Source organism: Brugia malayi (genome assembly GCF_000002995.4).
Source record: "Brugia malayi strain FR3 genome assembly, contig: Bm_v4_Chr4_scaffold_001, whole genome shotgun sequence".
NCBI classification, from domain to species: Eukaryota; Metazoa; Nematoda; class Chromadorea; order Rhabditida; family Onchocercidae; genus Brugia; species Brugia malayi.
This window is the reverse complement of record NW_025062478.1, coordinates 8,399,482-8,426,019: the sequence shown is the minus strand read 5'-3', so window position 1 is coordinate 8,426,019 and position 26,538 is coordinate 8,399,482. Positions and strand designations below refer to the sequence as shown.

The window sequence follows — 26,538 nt, the reverse complement described above, 5'->3', positions numbered from 1 at the left end:
TTTTAATTGTTCAGTTTTCTATTTTTTATTTATTTTATATATATATATATATATATATATATATATTTTTGTTCATTTTCTAGCTATATTTGTTCAAATGGACGAAACGAAGCAAGCTTTTCTCATATAGTTTACGTGTCATGTGTTTGATTGCATAAAATGAATCATTTCCTTAGGAATTCTCACTGGAATCTGCACAGCCTTATTGAGTTATTTGTTTGGTTTATATAGGTTATTCTTTGCAAATACCCTATAAAACGACCTACTTGTTTTTTTAAATATGAGGGAAAACTTCCACTGTTTAAAGTGTTTGTGAAAGATAATTTTCAACTTGGAGTGGGAATGGTCTGGAACTTTGCATTCAAGAGAATGTGAGACCTGGATTATGTGCGACCTGAATTGTCATTCTCAAATCTAATAGGTTAAAGATCATATACGTTGATACAGTCATGTAGTATGATGTTTCGATGCATCATTTTAGTTGCACCATTTTGTGGTGTTGAACATAACAGAGTTATGCTGATTTACTTCGATAATTCGTAGATTGGAATGCGAAGAAACGTTTTTTTTTTTTTATTTTTCTTATTCATTGCCTATATCCTTTGAAATTGCTGGCGTTATCTTTACAGAACACCTTGATTTCATTTTTATTCGCCAACTGTTTATCGTTTTTTGAATCTAAACAAATGACTTTCGAGTTTGAATTTTGTTTTGAAAATCGTTTAGAAAAATGGACTTAGAAATTATATGGTGAGCAATTGAGTAACATTGCAACTGTTATTATCCCGAATGTAACTTCCGAAATGTAAAGCCATTTACAACTAAAACCCTTTGAAGATATAGGTAGAAGTTGCTTCACTGCTTGTGAAGAAATTACATGTTGCAGATTACTGTCCGGAATCGCCGCTGCTGTTAATGCTCGAAATAGGTGTACCCCACGTCATCTTCCAGTCGGGGAGTGCGCTGAGTGAAATTTTTTATGATGATGTTAATAAAAAGGTACGATAATAGAGAGAAATGGATAAATTAGGAAAGAATAAGATGAATAAAGAGTGAAGTGTGGCATGTAAAACTGCTGAGCTTACTGTGGTAGCAGCGTTGCGAAGAGGGAATTCGTTAGTTTTTTTGTTTAGATTGTAACAGTTCGTGGCGAAGATGTCGTGGAAGTAAAGGCTTATGGACTAGAATCAGATGAGATCACTTCATTTCGGTGATTTTAATTTCCAAACTCGAAATAAATGTTGGATATTATTGCTGTCCTTTTTTCCCATTGAATTTTTTTTTTCGAATCACATTATCCGATTATCTTCAATAAATGCAGTCGATTGCATCCCATTTTTAAATTTCTTGTCGCAAATGTTATTTGGAATTGGTTTCCTATTGAGGCAAATTTTTATAGTAATTCTCTTTGTTGTAAATTTCAGATTGAAGAACAGGAATAAAATTCGAGCTATTAAATTTTCTCCAGACCAACGCTTGATATGTGTGCAATATGATGAATCTACTGTTGTAATGACTGAAATTTTAATTTTAAGGATAATTTAGGGTACACAAAGCACATAGTTCCAAAATTTTTAATGTTTACATTTTTGGAAAGGTACAATGTGATGTTCAATTAATAATTAATAAAATTTCAAGTGCTCTATAGTAAATTTAAGTTAATTTTCTGAACTCGGTTTTTCAACAAATTTAATAATTAAAAAATGTCTTAGGTCCATATCAGCAATGATTCTGTGATACTTTTGTCATGTTAATATATCTATATACAGAATACTTTTGTCATGTTAATATATATACATACATATAATCGTATAATATTTCATTATACCTTATTTTAAGGATTTTATAAACTTCACAGCTCTTAGTACCAACTCTTTATCTACATGTTTCTCACAGTCAGCGAAAAATTGTTCAGCACATATCATCGGCCTGGAGTGGATCCTGAACAGCCAGATCCTGTTTATTACAAACCAGGTTTCTGTTAACATTACAGTTTGCTTCAGTTCTTATAATTCGGAAACTCATTTTTTTTTAGTTAAAAAATTTTTTTAAGAAGGAAATTGATATAGCCATTTTTCAGATAAATCAAATATGTCTGAATCCACTTTTCCACTTATTACTGTTACTCTCTTGCATTTTTTTCAGGGATTAGAGTTGTATCAAATAAATCAAGGAAAGAAATCAGTGAAGCTTTTGAAATCGTATAATATTTCATTATATTGGTACTTATATTATGTAAGCTTTAATATCTACTTCAGATTTTTCCTAGATTTGCTTTTATTAATTTTTGATTCAAAATTTTCTGACTACTAGTTGCCATTTTCCCATATTTGAATGATTGTATGTTCTCATTATTTCTATTTATTTATTTTCTATTGTGAGGATTTTCGTGAATTTTCGTAGCCTGTACTGATGTTCGATGTAAAATTTTAGCCTTATTCACAGCTGATTATTGTGTCATCTGGAGTTGCTGGTGCTTTATTAAATCCATTTGCTGTTCAGGTACTCTTACTATTTTTCTGTTGATTAAAACTAGGCGAATAGGCGAATAATGTTTAAGATTTAAATCGGAATTGCTATGGTTGAAATTTACAAGCAGTGAAACTTTTGCGTTCATCATGTTATCATAATTAAAATAGAAGTATACATCGATTAATGAAGATATTTAGAATGGAAATATACATCGATTAGTGAAGTTCGAAGTTGAGTTTAGTCGTTCGAATACAAAACCGCGATTATTGGAACGAGAAGTATTCGTCATATCTTTGTTTGTTTTGTTTTTTGTTTTTGTTTAGCACATTAAATCCATTCCTTGATTCTGCATAAATAAATTAAATCACAGGAGAGCTTTTTGGTAAGCTATAAGTTATTAATTAAGTAGTAATTTAGTAGGCAGTAGAGATGAATTATTAATTAAGAAGTAAAGAAGATTACTTCATATGTTCAGTAAGCTCTTTTTTTCATGTCTTGCGTTTATGGCCTCTGAAAACATTTCAATCTAATGAATTAGCGAATTCGAAATTACCAAAATATGACTAGCTTCTCACGTGAAATACTTGTAAAATTATTTTATCCACTGGTTACTTAAAAGCATCCGAGCTCAGTTTAAAATATTATCTTTAAAAGATAAAAATCACAAGCATACTTAAGTAAATCAGCTTTTTCACAAAAATTTTTTTTTCAACCTCTGATATATCGATTGCACTTTCGGCTATCTTTTTCTAACTTCTCTTCTTTTTCAGATGTTATGTTGGCAGAAATTAGTGATGGTTAAAACATAAGCTTCTGTACTGTATTTAAATAATTTGCTCCTTTCAGATTACAAATGATTGTATACTCTTTTACCCAATATTAAAATAACGCAAGACATGAAAAGAAGAGTTTGTTGTTTTTAACTATCTATCTTTTTCCAACTTCTCTTCTTTTTCGAATGTTATGATGGCAGAAATTAATTAAAATTACAGGTTTAAGCTTAGCCTATAAAATTATTTATAATTCGTGCATTTTCAAATCTCCGTGAATCTTAATTGATGACTTCGTTTGTATATTAATCGAAGGTATTTTATAAAAACTACTGTAGAATGATAGGATGAAGTTTATATATCATTATGAATTATATAATATTATGAATGGCTTTATTCAGGATCATTGTCTTATCCTAGCAAGTTGATTTAAACCTTGTTTTTGTGAAATGTAATAATACGGATTACTGAATGAAAAGTCTGTAACCAACAAGAAGTTAAGTTTTCCATGGAACAGCATTATTGAAAAAGTTTTGTCCCCGAAATATTACTGATATGCTTTATTTAAAATGAGTATGGTTGGAACGGAGGTACCAAGGATATAGACTCACATTAACTTTTTCCAAGTATTTAATTAAATCTTTAAGTTCTTTTAAGAAATCGTGAATAAAATGTAAAATGATGGGTTTATATGATGGTCATTATGAATTATATAATATTATTATAAATTCTATTATTTATGTTCTTGAAATTGTAAATTTTCCAGATATAATACGTTATACATAGCAGCGTTACGTAGTAGTACTCGCGACTCCACTAGTACTGATATCGCTTTGTATAAAATGAGTACGGATGGTATGGAAATACCAAAGCTTGCTCATATTTTGTATTTGGATATGGTTGGTGCCTTTGCTTTGCACGGATTTAACAACTTGGTTATTGTGCACCATCAGGTAAGATTCTGAATTAGAATTTAGGGAATCCTGCTAGTTTAATTTTTTAATAATTCATGTTGTTCAGAGGCATTATTTTGGTAGATGGAAAATGAGAGCATTATTTATACTCACATATATCCATTCTACTAGGGATATTTCTGCTAATGCATTTATCACTATCTTTTCAGAGTTCAAAAACATCATTAATTTTTGATATTGGTTTGGAAGAAGTTCCAAAAGCTGGTTGCATCTTGCATCCTCTTTTTAAAACTTCGTTAAATTGTTCGGATTCGCTAAAAACCAAATTTAATCACGAATTCAAGCTCTACAGTCCTTCTTGGGTGATGTTTCAACCAAACTTTATTACGGACGCAAGTGTTGGCGTTTTCACATCGGTTTCGTTAGATCCAGTTGAAGCTGGAAATTGTATTGAGGACAAAGTAATGCTTTTACCTCTCATTCCATTGCTTGACATGTGAATTAGTTTATGTTTTAGTAGTAGTGGTATGTAGCAAAATTTTCACAAAAATGAAGAAGTAAAAGTTAATTCTTACCTTTATACTGATGAAATCTTTTCAGTATCAGTACTTACGTTTCCTATACAATAGATGTATTCCGAAGTCAGCATTTTTGGATATTTTGAGACATTGCATGGTTGATAATAAATTGAAACTAAAGCAGCTGGCACATGTTTTCAATTGGTTTGCGAAAGCGATTGCTAAACGTGCTTTACCAGTCTTGAAACACAGCGGTAATTCCATTCTATTATTCATTTTATAATTTTTTTTTATCTTCTCAATAATTATAGTAACTATGATGCAAAAATATGTTTTTAGTAATGCAGTCATTATATTATTTTATTCTGAAACTGAAGTGTTCTGTAGATTCGGGTTGGATGGTTGGAGTTCTTATAAAATTTTAACCATATTTTTCTATGGCATTTTTGTCTAATTTAGAAAAGTTTATTCAAGATGGAAAATATAGTAGGAAGTATTCCATTTCTTTGTTTGATTGTCGAATTTTATGGTAGATAGAAATTTCAAGAATTCTACAGATAGTGGTGTAAAATATACTTTAATGGCTGAACCATACGAAGAAATTGCTATTGAACAAGGAGACGTTGTGGGTAATCTATTTCTGCTGCCGGATGACTATACGTTGGATCAGAAGCAGCGTTTTCTGCAATATATGTTGCGCTATCTTACAGCTTTGCAAGAAAACAAGTTAGAAGTGCAGGTTCGTTAGTGTAGTTGTTTGTTTAATCACTTGCTCAAATTTCATAGGGAACGACTATTTAACTGAAGTTCAGCCATCTCATAATCCCTTAACGTGGTGACTGAAATGTATTCACTTTATCTGATTCCGTAAAATCCAATATAAATAATATAAAATTGAGAGAGAATTCTTATTCAATGTGAGGTAACGGTAGGTCACAGTTCCTAATTCCAAAGACTGCTTTTATGATTTCATCTTTAATCTTTTCTTCTGTTACATCGTATTGAATTTTTCCCAGTAAATACTGATTTTTATAAGCATCATATAATTGGAATCTAAATGGCTAGGATTTTATAAGTTGTTCGTAAAATGAGGAAAATTAAATCAGGAGTACAAGTTTTATTGCATATATTTTTTAATCTAGCGATTTCTTGCTATTTTTAATGTGTTCAATGTTTTAGCCTTACTTTCTCAATGAAATATTGGTACCCACTATGATTACAATGGGACAGTTGGAAAGACTTCATCAGTTGCTGTTGTATCGCATTATTCCAGACTCCAAACAACTTGTTTGTCCCATCAATGTTTTGAAATTAATAATTACAATTTTACCAGTTCACCTGTTTTTATTTCGACAAAGAACCAGACACCACCGCAATTTAAATTTATACCGTTATTGCCGTTAAATGAAAAGATACTCGTTTCTCCGAGAGTTTCCACTCCTTACTTTTAGGCATTTCAACTTCTCTCGCATGAAGCAAAATATTCTCCCTTTGTTCAACTCGCTCTAGATATGCTCTCAAGGCTTGGCACTGCTACCGAAGAAATTGTTGAAATTTTAATATCTAGAAGATTGGTTGTAGAAGCCATCAGGTTAAACATGCTGTGATTTTATCAAATTAATTTTGAAGTAAGAACACTTTATAATAAAAGTGGAAATCAAATAAGCATGTATGGTATCATTTGTAGATTCCTGGAAAATTCACAATCAGCAGATAAAGTGAATGGCTTAAAGCTCATTGAGAGTGCATGGAAGGAAAATCGTTTGATTCGTTACGCTGTCTTCTCATACTTCCTTGAACGTGGTTCGAAAGTTAAAAACTGCAATACAAATTGTTAGTTCCTCTCCACTCGCATTATTTAGCGAGAAGTTGCTTTGTTTAAATAAATTAAAAAACTCCTCTGACAAATATATGAAAACTTGCTGATCTTTTCATTATTCAAAGTAATTATTTTATATTTCCAGCCGGACAATTCGAAGAATTTTCCAAGAAATTTGAAACTTTATTTAATGATGAAGAGATTAAAGTTGCCAGAAGAGAGTTTCATTTCATGAGCACTTCCGGAAACGAACTGTAGCAGGAAACTCTACTGAGGACAAATTTGACTTTTCCCATCTTATGAAGAGTGCTGTTGAAGACACTTAATACCGGACAATGATGTAGATGCATGCGATCTTGGAAACTTTTCCAACTGTCCCGAGAAATTACAAATTTCGTTACTCTTTCGATACATTACACTCAGTCTAGAATAGTCAGATTTTATCTACCTTATTAATCAGTTATATTTATTTTATCTCATCTTCAAATTGTTCCTATGTTCAATTCACATTACTCCAAATCACCGTTATGCATTACCTCTAAATAAGTTCCAAAATGTACATTTCCAGTGTGCCTACATATTTTTCATTTCAAAAAACAGTTTATAATTTCATCTTCATGATTATGTTCATTTGATCACCAAAATGTCTTTCGCAAAAAAAATTCCGAGATATATCAAAGCCCGTGTAAGGATGTACAAACATTTTGTGCCTTTACACCACATTAGCATGAAAACTGAGTCTAGGAATAAGTAAACTCGCTTTCACAATAGTTCTTTCAGTTTTGCGTAAAAAATTAAACGGAAATCTAAAAAAGCTGAGATATAATAAAACTAAAGATTTTGTATCATAATCCTGCACGCATTCATTATCAAAATATTTTTCTGTTACTGAACTTCGCGCTTTTTCATCTTAATGACCAGATCTTGCAAATTAAGTTTTTTAGCATGCCCGAGTGGTGTTAAATCAAAATAGTCACTTTTGTCTGGATCAGCACCTCGACCGAGCAGATAATATATTAGTTGCTTATTTCTTGATTCTACCGCCTGCAAAATATTTCCACTAGATATTTTGCACAAATTTTATGGTAGAGAAGTCGTTCCACGAAAATAAGTGATAGTTGGTAAAGAATATTTATAAAAACAACTGTGGAACTTTAAAAAAATTCTGGAACATACAATATGCAGAGCAGTCCTACCACCGTAGTCTTGTTGATTTATATCAGCTCCAGCAGCAAGCCAAGAATTTAGTGTCTCTATGTCACCACAACTGGCACATAGGCATAGTTCAACACCTTCAAATTTGTTCAGTAAGGGAAGACCCTTTCGATAAAATCTTTGATTGAGAGGTCCGTCAATACTTCTCGAAATAAATTTTTCAAGGACTTACCTAGCTGGAATGGACTTATGGAAAGTACTGCTCCTGCAGACCGCAAAGTCTCAATGCAAACCTTGTTTTTTGTTCTTACTGCAGCTACAAGGGCATTCTCGTCTCGCTGATCCCTGTAAAATAAGGATCATCACACAGAAGCTTTGTGTCTCTTCAAATTAAAAAAAAAAAGATCAATATGGAGTTTTGAAAAAGATACTATGGCTGGGATGTTAGGTAAAATTCGTATAGGGCCTTGGCACATATAATCACATAGTCCAAAGAATAATATACTGGAAGAACTACAAAGTTTTTTTCACCAAATGCTTTTCATACGACTCCTTACCTAAGTTGGAAACTAACGCCTTGAGTCAACAGGTACTTTACAGCGTCCACATGTCCTGCACTAGCTGCTATATGTAGAGCATTACGTCCATTGTAATCGATAGCCGAAAGATTAGCTCCATTTTCACGAAGTGCGCGAAGCAGCTCAACATTACCACTATCAGCAGCATGACACAGTAATTGTGGAAGAATAGCGTGGCGTAGAAACTCCAGTTCGTGAGAAGTATTTAGATGCAAGAACCTTGCTATCTGTGAAACTGTAATACTTCAGCAGTTAGAAAAATATAATTTTGATAAAAACAAGAAAAAGTTCAGCAAAGATTTTTTTTTTGGAAATCTACCTATTTCAAGGTCTCTGAGTGGTTTTGGTTGTGTAACAGTTAATTCGCCTCTGATATTTTTGACCATCATTGCTTTCTTCTTTGAAAGTCCCCAACAATCTTTGCTTAGTACATATGATAATTTTGTTAATGCTGCTTCCGTAGTCATATCTGAACCAGGAATGACTCCTATATCATAAAGAATCTGAAAAACTAGTGGAACAGATGAAAATACATTTCAGGAGCAACCTATTATGCTAACAAGTCATATCCAATAGAGTGATAGTGATAGGCAAAGCGCACTCAAATTCAGCTTGGCAAATTTAATAAGTTCAAAAATTTACTCTAAACGCAAACCATGTCAAGTAAAAATAAAATGAAATAAAAAAAATCAACGAGTGCCTGCATTATCATTTTTTCAAGTGATGAAATAAACGACTTAAAGTTTTTTTTTCAGTTAAGCATAATATGAATGAATACAGCATGCTAACTTTTCCTGTTAAATACTGAACATCTACTTGTCCCCGGACACACTGTGAACAATTGATAATAAGACATCCTCGATCAATAGCTTTTTTCAATTCATCTATTATATCTGTTCTATGGGATGGCATATTACCAGCACCAAATGTCTGCAGGACAACACCTTCGGTGGGTGGTTGCAATGATGCTCTCACCTAAAAGTTCAATTCCATCACAATTTTTCTCGAAACTTGAAATATAAGGAAAATTTAACGAGCTTTTCATTTATTGCAGAAATAAGAATTTTTTTTTAAATCTCTAAAAATGTATGATACAAACTGCACTTAATTCATTCACTGCAAAAAACTTCTCTAAACCTGTGTAGAATAATTACTCAGGCAGGCACGAACTGCCTCCAAAATGGGTTTCGAATATAATTTTTAGTTGAGTTGAGTTGCTTTTTAGTTGAGCTGATTTAGAAAGAGCTACACAAGTATCTCAAGGCAGCTAAATTAATTTAAATTCATTACGAAGCAAAATTATGACCTACATTTTCTATGGATATTGATGGAAAAATTCGTAACAATCCAACATTTCGACATAATCGATCGTGTATTACAAAAGGAGCTACTGAGGGAGAGCGGAATATTGAATCATAATTAACTGCAAAGTAGCACTTTCAAAAAAAATAAAAGTGTTATACAGAAAAATGTTACATAGAAAAAAACCTAATTAAAGTAAGAAAAAGAAACAGAGCTAAAAGAAATTGAATTGACTTCACCAAACGGAACACATTCGTTATCGAATCAGGGATATCATAATAGGCTGCCATAATCAATGCTCCGATCAACTTACCTTTTATATCAATATCCATGTGAGCAATTGGGAGCATATTCGGGCTTTCAAATGCTTCTAACGAGCTGTTATCTACTTTTATTGTACGATTTCCCCGGAAGAGTTTATTATTAAAATATACAGTAACTTCAGGAATATCATAATAGGCTGCCATAATCAGTGCTCCAATCAAATTTTCCCGACCATCAGATCGAACCTCAAACACTGGGATCTGCAAAATATCAACCACAAAAAAAAAAAAAAAAAAAAAAACACGCCGTAATGGAATTGACTGAATGCATTAGAGTTTCCGCAGATTTTAAAGAATATTTTAAAGATGATGTCCAGACAATAAAATTATCAACAATTATAGGGAAATTATTATCAAATTAATTTAGTATTTACTGGTATTAACTGGAATCTCCTTTAGTTTAAAAAAAAAAAAAGAGAAACAAAATTCCGATTATCCATTTATTTATAAAAAACAAATATCAATCTGTTTGGCATATATTTTCAGAAGAGAAGATTTAAAATTATTGAATCATTGAAAAATTTATTGAAGACTGCCTTACTTGAGCACCCGTTATAACAACGGGTTTTCCAACATTCTCAAGCATAAATGATAGAGCACATGCGGTATATGCCAACGTGTCAGTACCATGCAATATAACAAAACCCACATATTGATCATAAGCTTCTTGAATGTCCTTACCAATTTTAATCCAGTCATCAAAAGTCATGTCTGATGAATCCAAAAGTGGATCATACTCGACCACCTGAAATGTAGCTTTAATGGACTTGAAGTTATAATAGCTGTAATGATGCAGCTTTTCAATTCTCATTATCCTTTCCTCAACTAAAATTTAAATAATTGACAGTTATCCGATAGAGGATCGTAATAGTCCAGAACACGGTAATAAGTGGAGCTATGGACAAGTAATCCACTGGATTAGAGAATAGAAGAAAATATCTGCTGTTATGATTATTTACTGTCCCGAAAAAAAAAAAACTTTACGGATAAATTTAAATTCATTACCCAATAAACAAGACGTTTTTTCGAATGCTGTAGTGATGGCAAACAATACGGTTTTGTTTTGGCATCAGCATAATTTGTGGACACATAATCACAATCGTTTAATAGTGGCATATTACGCATAGCACGCAGAAGATAATTAGCTTCCGGACGATATACTGCAAGTTATTTTCTTAAATCAAACACGCAACTCCACAACTGTAGGAGAAATTTGAACTGAAACACTATATGAGTGATGATTTCATTTTTAAGTTTACTATTATAAAATATTTAATGGAATAAAATCTATTATGCTTCCAAACCTCCATCAATGCATTTCATCCCAATCGTCCCACCTGTATACAACACCAAAACACGTGCCTCTTCACCATGTATTGTGCTCATGATACTTCCTTAAGTAATGCTGTTAGATCTTCCGATACTTGATAACTTAGTTGCAGCAACAGTTCCTTTCCATATCAAACTCCATTTTTTTTTCAGCCAGTAATACCTAGCAGTAAATTTGATAAAATGTTTACAATTCAGCAGAAAATATCTATTATCTTCTATAAAATGTTTATCTCAACAGCAACTTTCGTATGGGAGCCTAGTTAATATCATGGCATAGAAGACTTTCCGATGATCAGAAAAGCGTACTACAATATGGAATATATAACTATTAACAAAAATGTTCTTTATTTAAGAATGATTATGATGATTTGATCATTCAGTTAAACTTAGATTAATCCCACAAATTAATTTCCCGAAAAATTGTTACGGTAATGATGTACAGCAGTTGAGCATGCCTGTACAGAACAGTATGAGTAAAGTACATAGTACCTGCCAAGATGCTTTTTGAAGTTCGTTGATTTCTGTTCATTTATTGGATAAGATAGCATTCTGAAAAACATGAAACTTGGAAAGAATCATGAATATTACTATGTATACCAGTTACTCCACAGTCATCTAATCCACCATGCAATCTTTAAATCCTCATTTAGTAAATCCAAAGTTTGTTTGGATTATGATCAGAGCAGTTATGACTGTTCGATCTAGTATCTCTCTCGTTTGTAACATAGGATGTCAACGGACAGACAACCCTAAAAATGCATGACGTTGGAAATGACTTTTGATCAGGAAATGTAACACCACAACTATCCTGAACTGATTTTTAAATTGCGCAAAAAATTTTTCCTTCGTTATCATTCAATTATATTTACAATATATGTAAAATACCAGAAAAAGTGAAACCTTATTTCATCGGGTCAACAACACCAATTATACATAGTATGCCCACTGATATTAACATAATTACTGGTACGAAAATTTTTACTGCAAACGCTGTATATGAGATTTATTCTCTCGTTTAATAAAAACAGCTAAGAAGAATGCACTGAACAAATGATTTTCATTAACATTATGCGTATTACCATATAAAACTAATATCTGAGCTTCGAAGATATTATCCTGAAATTTTGTAACTCGTTTCTCCGTGTATGAACTCCTTCAGTGTACTAGTTCCTGGTCAAGTTTTGTAACCATGAAAAATCATCAACGAATCATCATCAAGAAACCAAACACATGATTTTATTCATGATTTTTTCATGTTTTAACATAATCAATTTCATATTCTCTTCCCATGCTATTATTCTATTATAAGTGTTTAATTAAGAGTTCAACAACCAACAATATTGACTGTTCTAATGTTTGTAAAAGTAGATCATCTATCAAGTAGATAAACCATTCGCTTATTTTGTTCAGCAATATCAGAACTGAACTGTGCAATATTAATACCAAGTTCATTTCAATAAAGTAATCCATACAGTGAAAAGTCTAATTTATAGATGGCGAAATATTCATCAAGTACTAAAAGCAACTATGCAAAGCAACAAACTGAACTGAACTGAATTGCATTGATAAAGCAATAAATTCATCTGTATAAAAATTATGAACTAAGGAGACAGTGAGCTAATATGATTTTTAACTGGTTAAAAAACCTTTGAGAGGAACACCATCAATCCTAAACGTTTCCAGTTGATAAACAATGTATCCTTAAAAATACTCCGAAAAACTAACTGTTTAAAATCAATCTTAGTACTTGAATTAGCACTTCTAAAATAAAAATGAAATTCTATAACATACAGTCAAATGGAGAATAAACTAGATTCATCTGAATTGAAAAACAAACAGAATTTTCAGACATTAGAATAAGAATTGTATGATACAGAAAAGAAAGCAATCGATAACACTGTCACATCTTTGATGCCTATACATAGATGATTAAAAGATAACACGTATGATAAATTATAGAAAACGATATAAGAAGTGATAAAAGGAACACTACTTAAAAAAAATACTGCTTTGCAGATATTTGAAATTTTCAAACGGCTCCTTCAGACCATGCTATTATCAGATTAGTATAGATTAGTACTCGCCAATTATTTCAAGTAAGTGATGATCCTGAACTGCGAGCGCCTTCATATTCTTTTTTAACATAGTCCACTAAACTTTGAGAGGATTCGACAAGCTGAAAAAAAAAAATTTTATGAAACTAGTTTGTTTTTTTCCAGATCTACTTCAAGCTGATCAGTGTACAGGGATTGACCAGAAAGTGATACTTTTATGTAGCGATTAAGGTAAACGTCGAGAATAACTAATGAAATATTTCACCACTAATCTTAATGAAGCTTATTGCATAATAATGACAACAAATTATGCATTAATTCATCTTAACATGTTAGACCTTAATATGAACAGGTCCCACTTAATGAAACCGTAAGCAAAATGTTTGAAGTTTCCAAGACATTGAAAGAAATTGTGTTAGACTGTGACTTATAAGTAATGCGTATAAAATACGCAAATCCATACATTCATCTTTCCCTATTCTTCATGCTAAATTTGAATTACTATATTTACTTACTTTTTCATATGTTTCGTTTGCGTGCGCTATCGTTCTTTCCAAACGTGAACAAATCTCTTCCTCTTTTCCTATTCTCGTATCTAACGTGTTGAGTTTTATACGTAGTTCATCAATCTGAACAACACAGAAATCAATCAGAGATATGACCAATAACATTCAGCACGCTGTTTATTACTTCAATTACTTGTTACAAAAAAAACTCTCAGATTTCCTGACCAAACAAATGCAATGAAAATAACAAATACCTGTAATGAGATTAATTCTCGTTCTTTTTTCAAATGGCCAATGATATCTTCACTTGCTTTCCTTTGTTCTCGTAAACCATCTAGATCTAAATTATTTAAACTAATACAAGCATGAAATTGTGAAAATTAAATAACGGGCATAGTGTTCGTTCACTATAATATAACTGCCTTACAAAGAAAAGAACTTCATCGATAACAGACTGATATACTGCGAAATACGACAAACAATCATGAAACAAAGTGACAAACATCGCGATATATCTTCCAGTTGATATCCAATTCTTGCTGACATTCCTGGAGAACTTTCCTTGACAAGCAGTGCTTTTCCTTTTATTCCTGAAATTTCTAATTAAATTTGCACTTCTTACTTACTAAATCATTTCCAATTTCATGGACTGAGCTGTTGTTCCAAATACTCCCATCAATCTAAAAGATTTCATCTACACAGTGCATAAACTTAATACTTCTCACATTGGTGGTAGTTCGTCCATACAGATATCATCTACAGTATTCAAAAAGTAATCAGATTCAAACACTGAAAGTTTACCTCTAAATCCACGGGACTACCAGCAGCAACCAAACTATCTGCATTAAATTTTAAAAATCTTCATCGAAAAGAAGGACGTGCCATTTTCGACTATTCAAAAAAGACTGCGACTCGGGCAGAATTTTGTAAGGAATACTGGAACTCGAAAACATTTAAACTTTGTGATATTTTAAACGGGGGACAGCGGGGATAAGAACTGACATCGCTTCGAGCTTGACATACTAATTCCTTTTCCAAAGTAAACCATCTCATCATGTCCCCAATTATTTCTTTTAAATATCCATTTATTCTGTCGGAAAAAGCTAGAATGCCTAAAAGTGAATAAAAACTCTTCTCTAGTTAGACTTTCATTCATTTTGACATTCTTGTCTTTTAGGATTTCTGGCTAAAAAGTTTAAAAACAACAAAGGTATGTTATGTTGCATTTGAGGAATCAACTGAGATGGAAACGTGAACGAGCTCTCTTTGTCCTTCTTATTATTAGTTCTTATGCATTTTTATGTTTAAACCGTGTTATTTGCATATTAGATGTAATCAGTTTACATTCTTCTTTGAATTCATTATAAAAATATCATGATAAATTGCATATATCACTTCATCGTTATTTCTCAGCATACAGTTTACTTTTCCCTCTACTAACTTTTCATTCTCATACGTTCGTATCCAGCAAGATCTCCCGACTGGCCGAATAATCCCCTGTAAGCCCTCATTTTCTGTTTCAAGATTGTGTTTCAGTCCGCTCTTTAATTAGGTAACAAAGTCATTTCGTGCAGTAATTAATCGATTCATTCCAATCATCTTCCATAGTTTCGGATTTCTATCTCATTTCTCCCACACACCCTTATTGTTCATCTCAAGGACTGTTATTAGAAGAATCAGTGTGGTTGACGAGTTGACATTCAGAGTTTAAAGTATAAATATTTCCTACGGAATCTCGCAAGGGCACAATGTCACATAGAGACATCCGGAACTATTCATAATTCTCTCTCCTCTCTCTCTTTTCTACTCTACATATTGACTTTTCAGAAATTGTCAGCCCTTTATGTAACATCGATGCGGCCAACTTCATTTATTCATTTTCTGGTAAAGTGACTGAGTGAATGCAATTTTGTCCATTGATGCTTTGTTTTCGAGACAGAATCCACTCAGAATTCAATGATTCGTCTCTCACATCGCATTTTTCTTTTTCGACTCTTTGATGCAGCAAGGAAATCATACGAAATTTCAGTTTTGCTTTGCTTCATTTCATGACATCTATCGCCTCCTCTTCTCCTTCCTCTTTCGCTCCACTACTTATGCATATCAATATTAGCAACCATTCCATACTCACAGATGCATTGCATTGCTGTTGATAGGATGGATGTATTTATTTTTTTAAGCCGCTTGTAGCGATCAATATAGCTACAAACTGATCAATTTTATAAACCGTGCAAAATTCCTTTTTCTTTCCTTTACTTTTTTTAGCTTCTCACTTTCATCATATTTATATATTTTTGTTTCTGGTTTTACATTCTGTCAGGTCTAAGTTGTTTACCAGTTGGGAATTTCTTTTTCCAACCAATTGCGAAGAATGCGATAGCGAAGCGTAACTGCTTTGAGTGACGTAGACACATAGTTGCAATATTTAGTATTTACTATTTTTATAATCCTAGGGATACTCTACATAAATTCCATTCCCTCTTAACTGCCCTACTCTGTCCTTTTTTCCATCCTTTTGGAAGTTTAAGATGAAACCTCTCCGTAAAATGTTAATGCTGAAATGTCAAATTCATCACATTTGGAATAAACATGAGATAAAATGAATAAACAAAGTGTTATACTAGCGAAAGCAGTTTCTTTACTAAACTTCCGGCCTTCTTACAAAAACTTTCACACAGTTAAGCACAGTCCAAAATCGCAGTTATTCACTCCAAACTTTCTAAAATTCATTTTTCTAACCATTAGTATGGCTGATTCCCATGATATAGATGTAAATAGTGTTTTAATATAATTTCGTTAAACTAAAGACCCATACCAAAAAATAATCATTCTTTTTGCTAAATAAATTGGCATACACGAAAGAGGTATCAAAGTATCATGATAGCATGTCTGATAGTAGTTAAATTTTCAAAGGATATATTCCCACAGTATCAAGATATCTACCTCACTTCGCACTCTTTTTGATGGATTTTGCTTTAAATAAAAAAAGGAAAAATGCATGGACGTGTAAGAGAATGATGGATGTGGATGGATGGATGGATGGATGGATGTGTGGTTTGAGGAAATGTGATATATCAGATTTCAAAATGCCTCGTATTAAAATCGGGAGATGGGGTTCCTTCAGATATTTGTTATTTGTTGATTGCATACTAGTATTGATGCCTAAAAGCTTGGAAATTTGTGCCTATTAAATATTGCTTAACTATGTTTGAGAATAGGCTAAGAATTCATTAGTCTTTACCTAAGACTAATGCTTCAGTGATGGTCACGAAAGTTAGGCAATTGCCGAAGTGATGATAATGCGATGGTCAGTGATAAGCATGGGAAAGAATAATCCAGGACGTATCATTACTCATTTCACTTTCCATTTCATAACTTACTCAGTTTTCAGACAGTTATTTCAAATATGATGAGTTTCATTGGAACTAGCTAGTATCGGCTGATAATGACACAGTCACGTAGATGGGTTCCAGTGGAAGAAATTGTTTATAATTTCAAAATGTTTAAACTGTCAAGAATCTATAGTTTACTTTACTGCTTTCTTGATATCTTTGAAATATTTGTCCGCCTCATTATTCTGCCATAAAATGTTAAATTTTGAAATTTAAGAGTTGTGGAAATTCTCAGCAGTAAAAAGTAGATGTCATGCTGCGTAATTGATTTCAAATTGGTTTACGTAATTGGTTTACGAAAAATTGCGGGTTGAAAAATACTACGCGCTATTTATAGGTTTAAAAAAAGGTGTCCTTACATAATTTGGGAAAAGGAAAATGCGAAATACATAAACTTTTGAGGAAAAATTGCGTCCTACATTCCGGCGACGGAAATTGAGAAAGCTCAAACTAAGTAAATGTTTGTTAAGAAAGAATAATATGCCACCTGCCAATATAAGCCTTCCGTTTGAGTGCTCTCAGTCTTCCACTGAGCATATTCAAAAAATAACCATTAATGCAAAAAAGTGCAATACTTAGTGAGGGCTCTGAATACAAACAGTTATTTTTCACGATCGATTATAAACTTTGTTTTACCGGTTGTGACTTTAATCTTGCAAATTTGCGAGCAGAGCCCCAAGCAAATTCCATGAACAATTGTCCGCAATCAATACACTCACCAAAAACATGATCTGATTTCCACTCGGGTGCATTTCAATTCAATATAACTCTATCTTATCTCCTTGCACTATAATCCAATGACTAATGTGATGTTCCTTTGTTTTATTCGCAAAATCCTCACTCATCCAGCCTCAAACTGAACACCACCACAGCTGCATGTAATTTCTCGTACTTGGTTGTTAATTAAATTTTGAGCAGCTTTTAGCATGTGTTCTTTTTTTAGTGACAGCATAATGCAAGATGTATCACTTCGATGCCTCTAAGCTTCTGGGAACCATGGAAGAAGGGGAAATAAAAATAGGGTAGCTTGAAGTGCTCTTGTCTGTAGACTGAATAACTTCTGAAGAGGCATTAAGCCCATAGGCAAGAGTACTTCACAAAGTTTTAGGGTGATGGGCTACATATGAAACCAAGAATTTCACGACGTTGGATGTCATTCATTCATAAGATGACCATGTTCAACCTGTTCCATTTTCACAACTTCACACCATTTTACATAATTCATTACTATTATTTGAACTTCAATTTTACAAGACATTACCAAATGGATAGAGATGATCGAACGTAGCAGTATATTTCCATTGGGTAAAAAGTTTCCTCATCCAAAGAACTACATCTGTATTTTAATTGAAGTATGGATGGTACTTACTGTAATCAATTCTCTCTGTATGCACAACCTTTTTTTAAAGAATTTTTCCAAACACAATAGGAAGATCCGCCTAATTACATCTGTTAATGTCAAAGGTGGTCGGTCATCTATGGGATCGTCGTTATCTATGAAATACAAACGCTCCACCATCACTCAGTGGAACCTTCATAAAGCAGCGCAAATGTCCTCACAGTCACGCTAATAGACGTAATTCCCAGCCGTCCTCAAATTGTCAATACCACTTGATTAACGTGAAATGAGCACCAGCTTGACATAGATTGTTGTTGCGACATTTTCGTTTCTCTGCATTTGTTCATCCACTCTCCATCCAAGTCTCTACTCGTCTACTCCATGCCAAAGAGCAGGAGGAAGACCGTCTCCATAGCAACAGCACATTACGCGGCGCAATTGCTCACTACACTCATTTACTGCTATATGGCTCTCTTTCACTTTCTCATCATCTTCTAACTTTACTTTCTGTAGTCTTTTTAAGAAAGTAATTTTCTTTGTATCATTTGTTCTTTCATCTTGAATTATTTTTTTCTCAATATCTCTTCTAGCATGGTGCATCACAGAATATCTTTATCTCTCTACCAATCAGCCACGTCTCTCTTATCTACTATTTCATTGTCACATTGCATTATATGTGACAGCAGTGGTACTGGACTACACGAAGCGCTATCCTTTTGAAATATTTCTTCTCTGCTTCTTCGCCCACATATTTCCTTCCAGTCTTTTCTATTTCTCCCATCGCTTATCAATCTGGAAGAATCTGAAGGATAAACTAGTGTGGCCATCATCTCATCACATAATGGATTTCCGCTTCTTCTTCTCTCTTCCTCTCACTCTGTCCAATCCCTCTCAAGCATTCATCCTTTCTTCATCTCTCTTTTACACTCCACCCATTGCCCAATGATTGCGTCCGCTAGCACGCCATGTACGTGTATAATACGTGTATGCTACGTATGTCTCACATATGTGCCTGTTCATTTACGAGTAATTCCCAGCTCCGTCTTTCCTTACTTTTCAATATAATCTAGAAGTAGTGAGGGAAGGACTATTGCTTGGCCTAGTTTAGCTCAGTCGTTTTCTTCCGCAGCGATTAGTGTTGTAGCACTTCACATTGTCTCACACTTTTTTACATTTGTACTGCACGCTTCCGTAACAGAATGTTCGTAATTTCATATCAGAGATAGAATTTTTGACATATTAAACATAGTTTTTGGAAATTGCGGACTCTGATTTCACAGTACGTGTAGTATGTCGTGAACTGAAGGTTCGCTGAAGGTTCTGCCAAATTTATATTCTAGAAACGAATTCAAAAAATTCTGATTCAAGTATGACAAGGATATTTATTGAGATTAATGATATGCATGTGAGCTGTGAAAAGCCTCGGAATATTACACTGTATAACTATTCGTAAAATCCAATGAACCATCATCGAACTTTCAGATCCCACGAAAATAAAAAATTTTTTCCCCAATATAACTAGAATATTTCAAAGCAGAAATATAACAACAATATTTCGAAAATGAAGCTTAGTACGTAAACTATGTCATTTTTTTTTACATCAGTTTAGCTATAATTTTTTCTGTATTTTCAGTTGAAAATATTTGGATTCTTTTTAGTAATGAAAAATTCGAAATTTCATTCTCCAGTGGAAGAGTGATTATCTGCAGTTTTATTTTCAGTTATTATTTTGCAAATAATTTTTTCCTTGTTTAAAGATTGGGAAGTATGTCTGAAAACCTTCCTAGAACACCTAATGATTGGCAGTAATTGTTGTACGTCAGTATTTTCATTTCCAAGTTCTAATCATTGATGACTTTCATTGATAATTTTATCGCTGATGTTCTTTGTTTTATAATAGCGTGAAGAAAAGCTCATAAGTTAGTCGTTATCAAATTACGATTTGATGCGTTTTATGAATTACCTGCAGTGTCATTTATTCCTAATAACATTATTTGCTTTCATTTAGTTGTCTTGCAGAAAGGATCTGAAGGAAGCGATAGATGGATTGGTTTAGAACATTCTGGTGCGAAAAAACACCTGCTTTTTTATTAATTCGTTCTGCTTCATATTTACATCACCTTGTTGCATTTTAGCTATTTTCGCTATCATTACGTCTGTTTTTATCTGTTTGGTATGCATTGGGTCAATAAGCTTTATTTTGAAGGCTTATTTGCAAAAGTGTCTCCAGTTTTACCGGGTGACAAAACTATTTCAGCATCTCATGATAGTGTGCACATTGAGAGATTAGCTATTGTTGTCTTCGTATGGCAAGATATGTATTCTTTGTTTGCTTTGGAGAAAAATTCGAACTTATTTAACATACTGTAACATCGCACTGAACAATGCAAAGTTTGAATTGTTCAGTGCAAGGGTTTTTCAGTGATTAGTAAGAATTGCTTTATCATGATGAGTTTTAAAATCACTTTCTTGTTCAGTTCGGTTCACTGAGAATCTGAAACATTTGGCTGGATATCAAATTGCATTAACGATAGATTGGAAGTACAAATAGTCCTTTTTGATGGTTGGCAATACTGTCTGATAGATATTTCATTGATTGACTTTACCGTGGAAGCCGCCAGACTTAAGGAAGTCTATCTTTAAAAATAAAGAGCGTTTTTTAAATAGATTTTACGAACACTGCTAGGTGAAAAAAGTGGAACTACCCCTTGGTGTCTGATTATTTTCTTCGTTTGTTTTGTCATTAACATTAAAATTTTTTGGTCTTTGCAATGTAATTCATATTCATGATGAAGACATTTATATACTCTATATAATAAATTAGCGATGAGAGTGGCTATGGGATCACTAATTTATGATTAGTCTTCTTGAATTTCAAAATTAAAATGAGCTTCAGATTTTTTTGGTGACATATTGCTTTTACATGAAACGTAATATTCCACAAGGCAAACATCGATATGTTCGAGCATGCAGTGAGTATGTATTTATTGTCCCACCACTCTATTCTTGTGCCATGTCTTGTCACCACTATAGAACATTGTGTCTATGTTTAGTATGGCTGAGACACCCATGCGTTCAGCGCTTGTTGACATAACGCTCGGTCACCTGATGATAAAACCTTTCATTCTACGCTTAGCCAGTACTTATACTACATACTCTCATTACACAACTCCAACATATCATTTCTATGTGTCTTTTTCTTCTTTTTGAGGGATAAATAAATTCTGCTTAAAATTTTTACAACTTAGTTTGTGTCCAGAGTTTTCTTTTTCCAGCAGAAGGAATCATAATAAATTGATCTTTGTGTTTTCCAGCTCAAGCTTCATGAAATTTCTTCGAAGATTCTTTTAAAATGACTGTTGTGAATATAATTGGTAAAGTTATGAAAGCAAAGTAATTTGCAGAGTGCAAAAAAGCTTGTTTTTCATTGCTTGACTTTCAACAAATTTAAAAGATAGTGTCGGAAAATCGTATATTTCAAAAGTAATGGCTGCTCAGATACTGAGGTAAATGTGAGTGCTAGAAAGCAAATAAAAGTTTAGATACAAAAATTGGAGAAGTTGGAAGATTAGGGACTTATCTTTCTAAACATTTTAGATTTTCTAATGCCAGTGGTGATAGAGAAAAGTCCAGTAGGTTAGATGTTTTTGTGTAATGAGAAATAGTGTTCCATGACTTCTCATTCGCATCCTTATATGCGTCATTTATGCTAATTAGTGGTGAGCCATACATTTTGGCTTCTATGTTTGCTATATGATGCGACAAACGGAGAAGTGCACTATTTTTTGCTAAACAATTATTATACTAAAGTTTTCCATGCTTAAATGTATATAACACATAATCCCGAGAGTTTTTGATGTACTGCAACAGGAACAACAGAATCATTTCTTTGACATGTAATGAGTCATGAATATTGTTCATATTCTTTGTTGCAATATAAACAACTGAAATTGGTTGCTCAATGCAATGTCACCAGTGATTATGAATCAATTTTTTTTAAATTTTGCAATATTTTTATTTTCTGTCCGATGTGAAAACCTATGGACTAACTCGTGTAACCTTCCTTCTTTTCGCGGTTAATACAGTTCTTTATATAAGAGGAAGATAGGTTTTCGATATGTTTTTTTTCTCCAATCAAACGCTTAAATTTCAATCATATTGAGTTAGTTATCTGATTAAACTTTTTATGTTGCTTGAAATATCAGCAGTTAAAAATTAAACTAATGTATCATGCGAATTACATGAGGCTTGTGTTTGAATCTTTGATATCTTATTGTTTAATTTCCATTACTTGCGGTATATGATCTACGTTAAATAGTGATTCAGTCGTTCATCTACTTCAGTGGCTATTACTTACTGCTTTTACTACTGTAGTTAAACAGTAAACTACTGTAGGCTTTACCGCGTTATTTGCATATTAATTACTAATGATACACTATATGAGACATTTCAGTTGCAGGGTAGAAAATATCGTTGTCGGACCGAGTGTTTACGAACAACATCGAGAAAGTTGCTGTGGTGTACTTTTTACTGAAACAAGGGCGTTTACGCTTATTAAGCAAGACTGCTGTTAGCGGTGGTGATTTTACGTGGTTTCTCCATCATTTAATTTAGTTGCTTCCTTCCACGGACTTGATCTCGTCTGCATCTTTTTGGTGCATTCCACGCTTTCTCGTCCTTTTCTCTTAATTCTTCGATTATTTTCATCGAACTAATGGCCGATCAGCTCACCGAGGAGCAAATTGCAGGCATGCTTCTAATTAATTTAATTTGAATTTCAGTGTTTTTTTTCGAAGGTACTGAAGATTTTTTATAAATTTATTCGAATTGTTACAAACAATTTGAAGGGAAAGAAATTATTTGCAATCCATTGCATTGTGCTACAAAATTGAGATAGAGTTGTAACTGTAACATCTCATGCCCATTAAGACATCTATTCTACCGAAAGCAGCGAGTAATAGCACTTATGTTTGAATTTTACAAATGGGAAAAAATTTTAAGGTTTCATATATTATTGTTGTGTCTGATAAAAATGATGTATTTAGAATTTTGGTTCCCTTTATGTTATTTATGCAAGATTACAATGGAATTTTATGTATGGCAGAGTAAAAAGTTGAGTGTTGAGTGTTGAAGTGAAATGGAGAAAAGTGAAAGAGTCTGGTAAAATGAGCTCAGCTAGATCTTAATATAAATTGTATAGAATATCGCGTGATACTTTGTTGCTTAGGACTATTGATAACTCTAAACGATGTCATTAGGAAATCCAAATGAATTTTTTATTAGATAAAACAGCAGCTCAAACAAGAAGAATAAAAAGCATTAGATGACTGTAGACAGACAAAGATTAGAATAACTTTTGCCTTTTGTATCTCTAAAATAGTCTGGTACATAAGCAGCAAGTCGGTTGAAACAACCAGAATTTTCTGAGGAAGGAGATTTACGTGCTTGATTGGATGCGAAGAAGTGCTCCTTTGGCATCTCTACAGATGAATTTTATCTTTTTAATTCTAGATTCATAGCATTTACAAAAGTAATAGTACAAGGAGGAAAATGCAAAGAAAGTTGTACTTTTGGTAGTTATCATTCCTGAAATTTTATTTTCAGTTTATGTTTTCTTCAGTATTCATGTTTATTCGCCGATCATAAGCTTTCTTTAGAACTGCTCGAAGATTCTTGTTCCTTATCCGAATTCGTTTTTGTTCTAATTCTTCATTAGGATTATCTCATGATTCCTGCTAACTCTTTTGTTTTAAATGTATATATACGAAGTTTCTAAATTAGAGTGCTTGAGGCATATAATTACTTTGCTGGTATACTTTGCAGATTGAAACATATAATTACTTTGCTATTACATTGTATTGTATTAATTTATGGCACTTTACATCAAGTTTTCCATTTTTCATCTATGGTGACAGCACATGTTAAAAAACCTACTATAAATAAGGTATTATTATTATTATTATTTTTTTTCTTTTTTTAGAATTCAAAGAAGCATTTTCCTTGTTCGATAAAGATGGAGATGGTACAATTACAACAAAAGAATTGGGTACGGTTATGCGATCGCTAGGCCAGAATCCGACTGAAGCAGAATTACAGGATATGATCAACGAAGTTGATGCTGATGGTTAGTTAGGTTGACGCAAACTTTAAGTTTCTTTAAATTTTTGTTTGGGTCTTCAGATTAAATTCTCAGCATTTGGCCAAAAATCGTTTCGTTTTCTCTGTCTTAATTCTGAAGATCTTTTTTTTTTTTCGGCTTAATTTACAGGTAACGGAACGATTGATTTCCCGGAATTCCTCACCATGATGGCACGGAAAATGAAGGATACAGATAGCGAAGAAGAGATCCGTGAAGCCTTTCGAGTATGTGCCCAATTTTCCTTACTGATTTAGCGAATGATCCTAATTAAGGCATTACAGATTCAGATAAATCGTTCGTGAGGGCCATAACCACGTGCTCGAAATGTCCTTGCATAGTCATTACAGTGCAGTTTTTTTTTTTTTTTCTTTTTCTGCATAACCATTACAGTGCGCTGAGCAGTACAGTGCAAAATTGTTCTTATTTCTTTGTAGGTATTCGACAAGGATGGTAATGGTTTCATATCTGCAGCCGAATTACGTCATGTTATGACTAATCTTGGTGAAAAACTGACCGATGAGGAAGTGGATGAAATGATTAGGGAAGCTGATATTGATGGTGATGGTCAGGTCAATTACGAAGGTGAGTGCTATTATCGATGATATTTCTGATTATATGTTTATATTTTCATATATGTTTACTTTGTAGACATTGACAGCAAGTTCTGTGTAGATATAGATATGGGCGGGGAAATCCGTGTTCAAATACTGCGATATATTTTGGCTAGATTTTATTAAATATCGAAATACTTCATAATATCAGTAGGATGATGACAGTGCAGAAATAAGACATGAAGGTAGCCAGAGATGGTAGAATATAAAATAAATGTTTTAAAATATTGACAGTGGTATTTCTTTCATTTTTTTGTTTATAAAAATAATTAAAATGTTTCGTTAATGAAATTTCTTCTTATTGAAAAGCATTTACTTATTTGCGTGTTTTATTTATCCATAATTGGGCATCTATTGCATTCAAAAATTAAGAGCTGTTGATCATACTAGAGAAAGGATTTTAAATGATGGAAGTGTGTAAGGAATTGAGCATCATACTTTTTTTTGCTTTCTGTTCTGCTTTACATTTCGGTCTCTCGAATGAATTTCACATAATTTGCCACTTCTACCTGAAGCATTACATATTTGCAGAGTTTGTGACTATGATGACAACAAAATGAGTTTGTATGAGCAACGACAGGCAGAATTGTGAGATCGACCAATATCGTACCCATCCATTCATCAGCAAAATAGAGAGCACAAGTTTTTTATTTGCTGTCATAGAAAATCGTTCGCGTATATTTATGTTTCAAAAAGATTCATGAAAGCCTACATACTGTGAAATTATTTTATTATTATCAATATTATTATGCAGAATTGTGTTTTGCGTTTTTTTTTTTATCTGTCTGTCTATGAGGGCATGAAATTTCGTCATCTCGCTTTTTTTTGTCTACATACAAATTCGTTATTTGTTCAAGGTACAACTTGAAGGACTGAGTTCGAAACTTGCAAAATTAGCCCTCCAATTCTGAATTTCACGACTGTCTAAAATTGTTCTGTAGATGACTTCTAGTAAATATTGAGTTTTATGGGTGGGATTTCCGGATTTTTCTGATTTGATCGTTCGATTTGTCGCAAATATTCATATGAAGACTGGCAACTTTTATATTTTGGAAAGCTCATGCATTCCCAGTAGTGCACGAATGAATATCTTCTATCGTTTTCAAGAATACTTTTTATTTATTCTCATTTTTCGTGTTTTCTTTATGTATTTGGACATCAATTCTTGCTTCTCGATAAATGTGTTCGTTCTGAATTTTTTTTTTCTTTTTTTTGCTTATGGAGGAAATTTGCCAGAGGAAGATAACGTGGGGCAAGAAACTTTTAAAACTCTGTCGGTGGATAAATTAAAAATAACTGCAGATGAGTGATAGG

The 26,538-nt window shown here is 32.8% G+C and overlaps 4 protein-coding genes across 6 annotated transcripts; 2 read left to right on the top strand and 2 right to left on the bottom strand.

The window, feature by feature from the left end:
• Positions 1-915: 915 nt before the first annotated feature.
• Positions 916-6,751, top strand: Bm16929 (Uncharacterized protein; the record flags this gene model as incomplete). The annotated part of the gene is made up of 15 exons (XM_043082133.1): positions 916-999; positions 1,134-1,210; positions 1,425-1,509; positions 1,840-1,974; positions 2,146-2,235; positions 2,434-2,502; positions 2,670-2,767; positions 4,009-4,195; positions 4,366-4,617; positions 4,757-4,928; positions 5,232-5,413; positions 5,854-5,961; positions 6,126-6,265; positions 6,362-6,507; positions 6,639-6,751. The coding sequence occupies 15 exons, from the start codon at positions 916-918 to the stop codon at positions 6,749-6,751; spliced, it is 1,938 nt and encodes a 645-aa protein (XP_042938067.1).
• A 627-nt stretch (positions 6,752-7,378) lies between these two features.
• Positions 7,379-11,712, bottom strand: Bm2421 (Uncharacterized protein; the record flags this gene model as incomplete). 2 transcript variants are annotated; one of them, XM_043082132.1, is made up of 12 exons in its annotated part: positions 7,379-7,537; positions 7,670-7,785; positions 7,881-7,993; positions 8,206-8,461; positions 8,546-8,729; positions 9,016-9,201; positions 9,537-9,649; positions 9,842-10,052; positions 10,393-10,596; positions 10,857-11,011; positions 11,156-11,245; positions 11,673-11,712. In XM_043082132.1, the coding sequence occupies 12 exons, from the start codon at positions 11,710-11,712 to the stop codon at positions 7,379-7,381; spliced, it is 1,827 nt and encodes a 608-aa protein (XP_042938066.1). The 2 variants fall into 2 exon arrangements, with proteins under 2 accessions (XP_042938066.1, XP_001901549.1); XM_001901514.2 differs by lacking the exon at positions 11,673-11,712 and having other exon boundaries at positions 11,156-11,237.
• A 1,563-nt stretch (positions 11,713-13,275) lies between these two features.
• Bm10528 (Uncharacterized protein) lies at positions 13,276-14,289 on the bottom strand (the record flags this gene model as incomplete). Its single annotated transcript, XM_001901515.2, has 4 exons — positions 13,276-13,359; positions 13,753-13,866; positions 13,998-14,083; positions 14,247-14,289. The coding sequence occupies 4 exons, from the start codon at positions 14,287-14,289 to the stop codon at positions 13,276-13,278; spliced, it is 327 nt and encodes a 108-aa protein (XP_001901550.2).
• Positions 14,290-23,188: 8,899 nt separating this feature from the next.
• Bma-cmd-1 (Uncharacterized protein) lies at positions 23,189-25,784 on the top strand (the record flags this gene model as incomplete). 2 transcript variants are annotated; one of them, XM_001901516.2, is made up of 5 exons in its annotated part: positions 23,189-23,222; positions 24,455-24,598; positions 24,743-24,837; positions 25,048-25,195; positions 25,756-25,784. In XM_001901516.2, the coding sequence occupies 5 exons, from the start codon at positions 23,189-23,191 to the stop codon at positions 25,782-25,784; spliced, it is 450 nt and encodes a 149-aa protein (XP_001901551.2). The 2 variants fall into 2 exon arrangements, with proteins under 2 accessions (XP_001901551.2, XP_042938065.1); XM_043082131.1 differs by lacking the exon at positions 23,189-23,222 and having other exon boundaries at positions 24,529-24,598.
• Between the last annotated feature and the right edge of the window lie 754 nt (positions 25,785-26,538).